The sequence below is a fragment of the Montipora capricornis genome, chromosome 3 (genome assembly GCF_036669925.1).
Source record: "Montipora capricornis isolate CH-2021 chromosome 3, ASM3666992v2, whole genome shotgun sequence".
Classification (NCBI taxonomy): Eukaryota; Metazoa; Cnidaria; class Anthozoa; order Scleractinia; family Acroporidae; genus Montipora; species Montipora capricornis.
In genome coordinates, this window is record NC_090885.1 from 68,637,150 (window position 1) to 68,648,860 (window position 11,711).

At 41.1% G+C, this 11,711-nt stretch overlaps 1 protein-coding gene across 1 annotated transcript in view; it reads right to left on the reverse strand.

Moving 5' to 3' along the window:
• Nucleotides 1–6,176: 6,176 nt before the first annotated feature.
• The window catches only part of LOC138043832 (BRCA2 and CDKN1A-interacting protein-like), a 10,499-nt gene continuing 4,964 nt past the window's right edge, over nt 6,177–11,711 (reverse strand). Inside the window, exons 5-8 of the mRNA XM_068890314.1 lie at nt 10,497–10,681; nt 10,092–10,119; nt 7,921–8,073; nt 6,177–6,743 (exon numbers count right to left, since the gene is read on the reverse strand). Coding sequence (XP_068746415.1) covers nt 6,570–6,743; nt 7,921–8,073; nt 10,092–10,119; nt 10,497–10,681 — 540 coding nt within the window. The 3' untranslated portion in view covers nt 6,177–6,569. The remainder of the gene's footprint in view (nt 6,744–7,920; nt 8,074–10,091; nt 10,120–10,496; nt 10,682–11,711) is intronic.

Here is an 11,711-nt window from a genome sequence, read left to right on the forward strand (position 1 = left end):
CTTTTCCTTTACCGTCAGGCCCGTGTTGCTCGAAGCATGGTTAGCGTTAAATACCATGGAAACCTATAGATTTTGACACCTCTTAACCAACGGTTAGCGCTAAAACGAAACCAAGCTTCGAGTAACCGGCCCCTGAAGATTACGATCGTCAGCCATGAAATCAAGCATCTCGTTTATTCTGGTACTAACGTTTGCGGCGAGACCATATCTCGAGTTCATCTTCGTACGAAGTCTTTCTCTATGCACTCCTTCCACATCGAAAGTGACGTTTGTCCATCTCAAACGGGCTGATATTCGTCGCGGTTCTGCTTCAGTTGCATCATGACTCAAAAGGCGCATCCATGCCGAAACGGCGAAGCAAACGCTCAATTTTCAACAGATATAACTGCCATAAGCGGACCTCAAACTCGTAGCAATGCAGACACCACAAAACCACAAGACAAAAAAACAAAGGGAAAAAATTAATTGACGGGTGAAGGATGTGAAGATGCAGAGGACGTGAGAGATACGGACGTTGTGGATGCGGGTTGAATATTAATATAAAAAAGAACTTGAATGCTATGCACGTAATAACGAAACGGCCGCAACTAAGACGATTATTCTTGGTTTGTATCCACGTGATGAGAAGGCCATGTTGATGTAAAAAACAATAGAAAATGGCCCTCAAGTTCTGCACAATAATAAATTAGAATTCCCAAAAGAAATTTTACTACATTGTCCTGCACACCAAAATGGCCGCTGTGACGTCAGATCCAAACCATCAATGAATGCTGCAAAGCTGTGGAAACTGAAACTGGACACTGATCACTAGGAACTTACTGCGACTTGCTGCGACTAGCGCAACTAAAACTGATGGAAAGAAGCCAAAAAAAACTACATCCAAATCTTTGGACTTACATGGGACAGAAACTATATATAAATACGCGCTAGAATGGAACGGAACGCAAAAGAGGAGTGTAAATGACAGAAAAGAGGAATGGCGTTATTCCGATCAGCTGTTTCAGTTATCACAGAAAAGACAACCAAACTATGCCTCCAGAAGCTATTTTTACTGCATCAATTAAGTCCCATTTGCGTTTTCAATTTAGGATACATTTACTTCGTCATTCCCAGAATAATTTTCAAGATATTTGGTGTATACGTGAAGCCTTAGCAAAGGTGTTAAATAATAACATAGTTTTCGCTTTCTAAAGGTTTAATTTAGTACAAAACCAAGATGGTAGTGTAGATATAAAAGTGACTGATACATTGTATAACCCTTTTTAACTGGACATAAAAAGCTCTTGCGAGCCTTTTTAGAAATTAAAAGAAAACGTATGGCTCAAGGACCGATTAACCTCTCCCTCTTTGGATTGAAAGTGACACGGGGGAACCCAAACAGATTTTTGTTTTGTTTTTTAGTTTCCTTTTTTTTTTTCTTCTTCTTTTTTCGTTTTAGAAATTTTTACCGTTTGTTACAAAATATCGCCCATCAGTGCGTAATCTCAAACATATTCTTACGAAAAAATGGCATCTTATACAATAGCAGCCCTCAAAGAGAAATCTTTAAAAAAAAACCCTCTCCTTAATTCATATCGAGAAAGACGTACGCGTTAGGGCAAAGCTCTGAGGTCTTTGAATTTCTTACCTTGACCAATAGGAGTCGTGTTTAGGCTGTCTACACCTCACAACAATTATATCAATAATGCACATGCGTTCTGTACCATTGTGCTTACCACATGGAGAAAACGAAGAAACAAATTGCAAAACTAATCACTATCATCATTACTTTTATACTACTAGCGGAGCTGCGAGTAGTCAAGGGGTTTTCTTGACGTGGATTTCAGCCTACTCTTGGGAAGCCTGACCTTTGGCAGCGCTTTTCGCAATTTCTGCTTCTAATTTAAGGCGAGCCTCTTCCTGGCTTAAACGTGACCTTCTTTTCTTCCAAAACTTGCCGTTTTTTAAGCACACATTCTTCAGCCTTCAGGCGCTGTTACACTGTGAAATGTTTCGTGCAACTTATCTCGCAATGTTTTGGCGACATTGTGGCGGGACAAGTTGCACTGGCGAAACATTTCAGTGTAACAGCGCCTTTAATTCTGAGAGTCTTGCCATCTCCTTCATTCTGGCTGCCTCCAAATTCGGCTTCCACGAGAGCACGCGTGAGACACGCGATTCGAGTGCTTTGACGTACCCGACCGCACTTGCGAACCAACACAACTAACGAATCATCAGCCGCTAGTAATCTATGCCCAAGCGTGATAATCCAATCATTTACTTGGTGGCGAAAAACATCAAAGTGGTTCGCGTGCCTTAACGAGTACTCTTAACATTCAGTGATACTGTTTCATCTTTCACTTCAGACCAGTAATCGAAGTGAGCACCTTCAAAACTTCTCAAAAGCAACTATCGCACGAGGACGCTTTTCCTTTACCGTCAGGCCCGTGTTGCTCGAAGCATGGTTAAAGTAAAGTAAAGTAAAGCAACCATATTTAACGTCGATAACTCGTAACAGTAATTCAACTGACAAACCTGAGGTCGACGGTGCGCTCATTTTACTCCCCCCTCTCCATCAGTGCTCCGTTTTACGGGTATTTAAAGCTACTTAGCTACACGGAAAGGAAAGAAGTCGAAACAAGGATGCGAGATTCGGGAATCGAACTCAGGACCTCTTGCTCCAAGGCCGCGCACTAACCAACTGTGCCATCCTTGCTCCTTGAATACCATGGAAACCTATAGATTTTGACACCTCTTAACCAACGGTTAGCGCTAAAACGAAACCAAGCTTCGAGTAACCGGCCCCTGAAGATTACGATCGTCAGCCATGAAATCAAGCATCTCGTTTATTCTGGTACTAACGTTTGCGGCGAGACCATATCTCGAGTTCATCTTCGTACGAAGTCTTTCTCTATGCACTCCTTCCACATCGAAAGTGACGTTTGTCCATCTCAAACGGGCTGATATTCGTCGCGGTTCTGCTTCAGTTGCATCATGACTCAAAAGGCGCATCCATGCCGAAACGGCGAAGCAAACGCTCAATTTTCAACAGATACAACTGCCATAAGCGGACCTCAAACTCGTAGCAATGCAGACACCACAAAACCACAAGACAAAAAAACAAAGGGAAAAAAATTAATTGACGGGTGAAGGATGTGAAGATGCAGAGGACGTGAGAGATACGGACGTCGTGGAAGATGCGGGTTGAAACTGCAAAATACAATATTAATATAAATAAGAACTTGAATGCTATGCACGTAATAACGAAACGGCCGAAACTGAGACGATTATTCTTGGTTTGTATCCACGTGATGAGAAGGCCATGTTGATGTAAAAAACAATAGAAAATGGCCCTCAAGTTCTGCACAATAATAAATTAGAATTCCCAAAAGAAATTTTACTACATTGTTCTGCACACCAAAATGGCCGCTGTGACGTCGGATGCAAACCATCAATGAATGCTCCAAAGCTGTGGAAACTGAAACTGGACACTGATCACTAGGAACTTACTGCGACTTGCTGCGACTAGCGCAACTAAAACTGGTGGAAAGAGGCCATAAAAAACTACATCCAAATCTTTGGACTTATCTGGGACAGAAACTATATATAAATACGCGCTAGAATGGAAGGCAAAAGAGGGGTGTAAATGAATGTAAAGAGGAAAAAAGGTCAGGAGGCAGACATATCTGTCGAGTCAGCAAATTTACACTGGTACCAGACTGGTCTCCATTGTTCTGAGGGAAACCCCTCCTAGGTCCATCTCTATTGATGGGTATCATTGTCGCATCTGGTATAGAGGGCAACCTATTGTGTGTAATCTGTGTGCTAAGCAGGGGCATGTGTCTGCCAACTGCCCGAATAAGGATAAGTGTCACCTTTGTGGGCAGTCCGGCCATTTTGCTCGCCCCTGTCCCAATCAATGGGGCGGTTCCTGTGATGCTGATAGTGTGGGTTCGTCGGCTCTTAGTGTTTCTGACTTTCCTCCTCTAAGTACGGAACCCCTCCTGGAGGTGCCCCGGCTGGTCTTGCTGTTGTTGAAAGGCTTTCGGACGATGGGTCAAATGATGGGAACGCAGATGATGAGAACGCTGACGATGTGAGCTCTCCTCTCGGGCCTAGCCCTATAGAGGATGAAGTTGTTCCTAGCGGCCAAATCTCTAGTAGCCAAAGGGTTAATGCGTATTTTACGAATGCGCATGCGTTCTGTACTAACTCTGCTTACCACATGAAAAAGAACAAAGAAAAAAATTCAGAACTATAGACTATCTTTAGTTTTTATTACACTAATAGAGGAGCTACCGTAGTCAAGGGGTTAATTAATCACGTATGGCTCAGGGACCGATTAATCTCTCCCTCTTTGGATCGAAAGTAGCACGGGGGACCCCAAACAAGAGTTTTTGCAATTTTTTTTTTTTCTCAAACCCTTTGATTACTATCTGGCAAAATACGTTCAGCTTTATCCACGGTCCTATCTTGTAACGTCATCACTTTTAACGGTCAGGAATAGCTTTGTCCACTAACTTGTGCAGGGAGAAGAGATCTCTCAAACTATACCTGCATGAATGAGCACAATTCAGTCAAGGAAACTGGAGAAACGGCCAAAAAACCATGTAACACTTACCTGAAATCTCCATGAAAAGCTTGCTCCATTACCCACCTACCTTTCTGAGCACCTAATTCTAAGATGATGAAAGGTTTCTCAGAAACTCTTCCTACCAAAATAAAGCCTACCAAATGCCCAGCAAGTTGAAAAAAAAAATGAGGCAAGGAAAGCGAAAAGAGAGGGAAGGAGAGAAAGCGAAAAGTGAAAGTCGAAAGTGTTGTGCTACTTTTAAACCCCAAAACTATGTCGAAATTTTGCTTTCTGCGCATGCTGAAATTTGCAAGCGCTTATTTTGCACCTGGCTAAAAAGGCCGCGGAGTCTACAACCTGGAAACGGGTTGGTAGGGAGGTTTAGCCCTTAAACAGCACGACAGTGACAAAAAAACCCCCCAACTATAGCTTCAAAACGTGTTTTTCGGCCAAATCTCTAGTAGCCAAAGGGTTATTAATCCGTATTTTACGAATGCGCATGCGTTCTGTACTAACTCTGCTTACCACATGAACAAGAACAAGGAACAAAATTCAGAACTATGGACTATCCTTAGTTTTTATTACACTAATAGAGAAGCTGCCGTAGTCAAGGGGTTAATCACGTATGGCTCAGGGACCGATTAATCTCTCCCTCTTTGGATCGAAAGTAGTACGGGGGACCCCAAACAAGAGTTTTTGCAATTTTTTTTTTTTTTCTCAAACCCTTTGATTACTATCTGGCAAAATACGTTCAGCTTTATCCACGGTCCTATCTTGTAACGTCATCACTTTTAACGGTCAGGAATAGCTTTGTCCACTAACTTGTGCAGGGAGAAGAGATCTCTCAAACTATACCTGCATGAATGAGCACAATTCAGTCAAGGAAACTGGAGAAACGGCCAAAAAACCATGTAACACTAGTGACCTGAAATCTCCATGAAAAGCTTGCTCCATTACCCACCTACCTTTCTTAGCACCTAATTCTAAGATGATGAAAGGTTTCTCAGAAACTCTTCCTACCAAAATAAAGCCTACCAAATGCCCAGCAAGTTGAAAAAAAAATGAGGCAAGGAAAGCGAAAAGAGAGGGAACGAGAGAAAGCGAAATGAGAAAGTCGAAAGTGTTGTGCTACTTTTTTTACTTTTTTACTGAGGTGAATTGAGCCCCATTGTCGGTGATGAGGGTGTGGGGAACTCTATGGCAAGCAAAATGGTGCTTTGTTACTTGAATTACAGCAGGAGACTGATTTGGCCTTTTGTGGGTATGATTGCCTTGGAATAATCCAGGAGGCGATCGAACTGCCGATGGTATATCCGGTATAACTTTCACAGGTGGCATGATGTTAAGATCACTGACATGAACAGTGTTGCAGGAGCAGCCGGTATCAACCTGAAAGCGAAGAGATGGATTGGGGTGACGAAGACTGTGATGAAGTCTTGCGAGAGAGTGGACGGCGAATGTCCTTTTTACTACTAGCCTGTTACTCTATGGGCTGCCTCCTCCAAGAGGTACTTGGTGATTGCCGATTCTGTTTTTAGCCCTGCTTCAAAATCTCGGGCTTTGGAAATGACCTGTACGAAGGTGAGGGTGGCAAAATTCTCGTGAGAAATAATATCAAGGCATGTCATAAAAGGTAAGTTTATTTGCTAGTTACTCTAAAAGACTGGAAACCGTCACTTTTGCCATTTCCCACAACCAGATCTGAAAGATTGTTCTGAATTGTTTTTGCGAGGTAGCGGAAATTGTGCAGTGTAGATGTCATTGCAGTTGGTATAGCCCTGTCATGATTTCACTCCTGTAAGGGCTATTGAGACTTACAGATTTTACTCTGTCTAACGCCAGACGATTTTACTCGTCAATGGGGAACCCCAAAGGAGTGAAAGGGTTAAGACCACTTCAAACTTTCAACAAAATTTTAAAGCAGAACTAGTAGTTGCCATGTTTTGGTCCAGCGAAGTGTTGCACATTAGAAAATGACAAGAAATTTCAATGAGCCACAGCAGTAGTCACAAGATCCTCACTGAGAGAAGATAGCATGTATGCTTTCCATTGCTTTGTTAAAATTTGCAGCAGAAAGTAACAAAACTGTTCGATAAGGTTTTAGTTCTGAATCATCAGAAGTCCATCTTCCTCCTACAAGAGTCTCCTCAGAGCTGGTGCTTGCAGCAAAACTAAAGGACAACTGACTTTCCTGCAAATAAAAAACAAACGCTTCATTAAAGAGGCCCCAACCTCAAACATTTTTCTTTGCTTAGGTAAATCCTTTACCTATAATTATTCCCAAGAAATTTTGCTTGAAATGCGCAAAATGTAAAACTTGGAAAAACCTTCAGTCGTTTGCCCAAATTAGGGAAAGGCATAAGTAATTAACCTTCAGATCGTCACAAACTATGAACATGGCCCTTTGTCACCCGGCGGCTATACTGGTCAAGACAATAGAGTTTGTAACCTGAGCCCCTAGTTGATGTGTTTGGAGGTGAGTTTACGGGGTGCAAAACAAAAGTTTTTAGTCCCTCGGGACTCAAAATTGTCGGCATATGCAAAGGTCCATTGGACAGGATTCGCAGAAATCATGGGTTGGAATCCCCTTGAGACCACCTGCCTTGAAGGCCCATCAGGCCGGCGCTTATATTCTGGTTACTGTAGCATGAAGCGACTAGAAGTATTTCTAACCCCCCTCCCCCCCCCCTCCTTGGATGGGATGCTAATCCATAGCATGGTTACCTCTGGCATTAAATTCGCTGGTACCCATTTATACATCTGGGTGGACAGAGGCACCTTGAGAACAAGGTGCCTTGCCCAAGAACACAACACAATGTCCCCAGCCAGGACCCAAACCTGGATTACTCTATCCGGAGTCGCGCGCACTAACCATGAGGCCACCGCACCTCCCGGTATAAGAGACAATTACTGGTACTGGAATTGTCCAGTTATGTGCAAGGATCACTACACCTTTACATCACCACACCCTTATGTTTTTCAAACGTAAAGCAGTTGGCAACATCATCGTAGGGATACACACCAAGTTTATGCAAGTTGTCCTGGCATCTGACAAAGTCCCAAAGAGGTAATAAGAAATATGTTTCATAGTCATGAAATTTAACTAATTGATAAAAAGATAGCACATTCTTAAAGTTTAATTTCCACAAAATTTTACTGTGCTTTGTTGCCACAACATTGCAAGAGTTTTGAAGTTGCTCAAAACTCCATGCAACTATAGCAAGTTGTTGCAAGAAAAATCCCATGATTAGGTGGGTTTTAACAGAGGCTGGAAAGAATCTCTTACACCACAAGTATAAACAAAAAACTGTGAAACTCATTTCTGTGTGATTTTGATTGTCGCTGGCATGATGCACAATGATCTTTACCTTAAGAAGTTCTTCATCCTCGGGATTAATAAAATTCAATGCACTTGTCATTTTCTTCACTTTGCCCTTTTTTCTCTTTCCCTGTGTTTTAACTTCTATGTCTTTGTATGTCTTACACACAGTGACAAAGTATGTGATTGGCATATCCTGTCCCTGGAAATTGAATGTAAAAAGTGGTCAAGTCTGTGGTTAAATGGTGCATGTTAGTGCACAGATAAAAGGAGACCTGATCGTCAAACTTATCTGGACAATTTAAGCAACATTGTCTCTTCTAGACAGATGAGTGCAAGGATTTCCCTTTCATTTATAACCCACACTTAAAATATATACATTTACTTCATTCACCGACAGTGAAGATAGTTTAAGAGCGTCATTTGCCCCTAATTATCAACAATGGAAAAACACTCCAAAGACATTTACATAAAATTCCACAACAGTTGAATGTACTCAATGCGACCTATCAGCTGGAGGTTCTAGCGACAGGCCATTCTGCATCAAAATATCATGAGAAAACTATTATCAACCATCACGAAAAATTTGAACTTGATGGAAGTAAATGACAGTTGAAGATGGTGCAGGATAGCGGCCAAACAGAATTAGAAGACAGTTTAAACCTTTACATCCTGAGAGTGACATCCGTGAGAATATAGATTATACTCCGTCTAATGCCAGATGATTTTACTCATCGAGGGGGCCACTTTAGAGGTGAAAGGGTTATACAGTGGGAGACTCTCAATAATCTTGATCATTTCACCATCGTTAAAACAGAGAGTCTGACTTACACCTGTTAGATGCAGTTAAAGCCTAATTCACATAGAAGATCCTTAATCTTACATGTAGCATGAATGACCACACTAGCAGATAACCACACTATGTCTGGCCTGTGCAGCAAGTGTTCCCATGTGAAGTAAGAGCTTTTCCTTGTAGATTTCTCAGCACACTCGCCACATGAAATCACATTAATGTATTGAGGGATGGAGTCCACGGTTGATCATCGTCATCCACAAAGGCAAAAATTCTGACCGTTTGAGGACATACTATGATAAAAAAATCAACTCTCCCTTTTTTTCCTTCAGAGTTTCAAAACTATGTTAACTAAACATTAAGTGACCCAAGTTTTAAGCCTTAATTTCAAAAAGACACTTGCTAATTTTAACAGAAATTTTCCTATTCAATGGTCCACCATTAATAACTTCACAATCTTGAGAGAGCTGGATTGAGGAGAAAATGATGTCAAAGGCTCACTAGTTTAAGAAAGCAATGAGTTTGTACACGGCTGAATTACCGGTAATAATTTATGCAGCACAGGGCTTTCAGAATTTTAACCTTGAGTTTTGCATACATAATAAACTGTGTTTACACACTGAAATTTTATGCTATTGAGTGAATGACATCACTTTTCCCTAGATCCAACCCTCTGAGGTCCAATCGGTCAGTTTTGAATGTGAGTAATCATGGTGCACAGTGAAATCCAAAACTTACACTCAAAAAATAAACAGCCGTTGGATAAAAATCAAAGCTCAAAATTTTGCCAGGCAGGTGTTAAGCAAACACACTTTCAAAATCTGAAGAAAGAAAGGAAGTGATTTTTTTTTATTTTTTATCATAGTACCACTTTAACACCATTGTTGCCTAAACTTTCTAGTGTCATACATGTAAGAACTCTTTCATACCTAGTGATACTTTATTACTTGAACCCTGTAGCTTACACTTTTTGTGATGGTAATGACGCTGATGATGAGGAGGAGGGTGATGAAGATGCTAAGTCACAAACCAAGTCTGAGTTCAGCAGGCTGGTTGATGAGAGCTAATGAGACTACCTGCCATATGACAAGGTCAGATTTTTGTCAGAAAGCCTCCTGATAATGTGTGCCTTCTAATAATTTGTGCAAGGATGGTGCAGTAGTGAGTCAGAGCAATTGCCTCCCACCAATGTGGACCAGGTTTGATTCCCAGATTCAGCGTCATATGTGGGTTGAGTTTGTTGGTTCTCTACTCATCACCGAGAGGTTTTTCTCTGGGTACTCTGGTTTTCCCCTATCCTCAAAAACCCACATTTGACTTGCTTTGCATTAATTTTTAATTTCAGTTTACCGTGTTCCCAATTAGTGCTCCAGCACTAGAACGACTAGACACTTAAATACAGTTCCTTTCCTTTAATACTTACGTACCTTTTTATGCATCTTCTTCAGCTCCGATCTAAGAGATAGAAAAAAATGCTAGGTGTGTTTTAAAATTCTTCAAAGTTGGCTCTTACATGTAATTAAAATATCATTTAATTTAACTTTAGATGATGGTCTCAATAGAAAAAAAACTTTCTGAACTACATTCATGTAAACAAGAGAGGAAAAAGTCAATGAAGATATCAAAGGGAGCTTGCTCCCATAAACTTTTCATATAACATGAGGACACAAAATGCCTGCATAGGATTAATTATATATTGGCCAATTTGGCTATACATGTAAGAGAGATCAAGAGAAGAACTTCTATTGAAAATCGGTCACACTTATGTGCCTAAGGGCAATCCTAGCACAAACAGAAAAGAATCTGATGGTGGTCATAAGGTCTATCCTCACCTTAATGTTTTGTAAACAGGAACTGCAATCTGGGGTGGAATGTTAATGAACCGTTCATTGATAAGAAATCCCACTGCATGTTGTCCATCCATCACTTCTTCAAATTCTCTTTTTGTTTCCTTTGAAGCACACTCCCTGCATTTGTCAACTAAAAACTTCTTAAGCTCTTTAACTGTCTCCTTTTCCTGTGGGTACACAAAAAGAAATGCTTTTCTTTTTTTGGTCCTCTTTTTCAGATCTTTAGTTTCAACGAAGATGAAAACTTTGTATACCTTAAGTTTATAGTTCATGTGTCCTTAACCTCCAATACCGATGTGAAATTTGCGGTTATGTAAAGGATGCGAGCATCAGATGATGAATTTGCAATAGGCTTTTTGCAACTGACAATCACATGGTACAAAATCCGCCATGCTGGAGGACAAGCTCATTATTATTCCCCCACTGGGACATTAAAACAAAGAGACCTGACCAGTCAAGCTTGACTTGCCTTTGTTTTAATGTCCCAGTGGGGGAATAATAATGAGCTTGCCCTCCAGCATGGTAGATTTTGTACCATGTGATCGTTAGTTGCAAAAGGCCTATTTTCGCTCCACACATCCACGCCATTCATACCAATTTTGTTTCTGGAATATTGATACACACTTTCCATGCCGAATGACTTGGAATAATCGTGAAATTACTACAATTATGGGGAGTAATATTTTTAGACAACGTTCTGGTAGCCGTCGTTGTCATCCTTGTTTAACCCTTTCACCACTGGTGGCCCCTTTAGCGGCCAAAAGGAAAAAGTGCCCGTAACACTCGTGGCCCCTTTAGCGGCCAAAAAAATAGTCACGATATTTTACTATGTAGCCTGGCCGATTTATCATTTGGGGGGTTCAGTAATTGCCAATTACCTAGGGCAGGGATGAAGCAATGTTTTCCCGGAGAGAAAAGCACATGGTTTCATACAAAGTTTTCGAGTTACTCCACTTTTTAGTTGTACGCGTCAAATCCTTTCACCGCCGCCATTTTTAAATGGCTTCAAATAGTGAAGACGATTTTTCTGCAGAAGATTCGTCGTCTTCAAGCGATTTATCAGAGCTAAGCAATAATGCTTTAGAAGAACTCTTCGATAGCGACGACAACGAGGATGACTTCGAAGGTTTTCCGTTCGATTTGCCTGAAAACATGACCTGGGAAAAGCGGCGGATCGATATGAACACAGAGCCATTT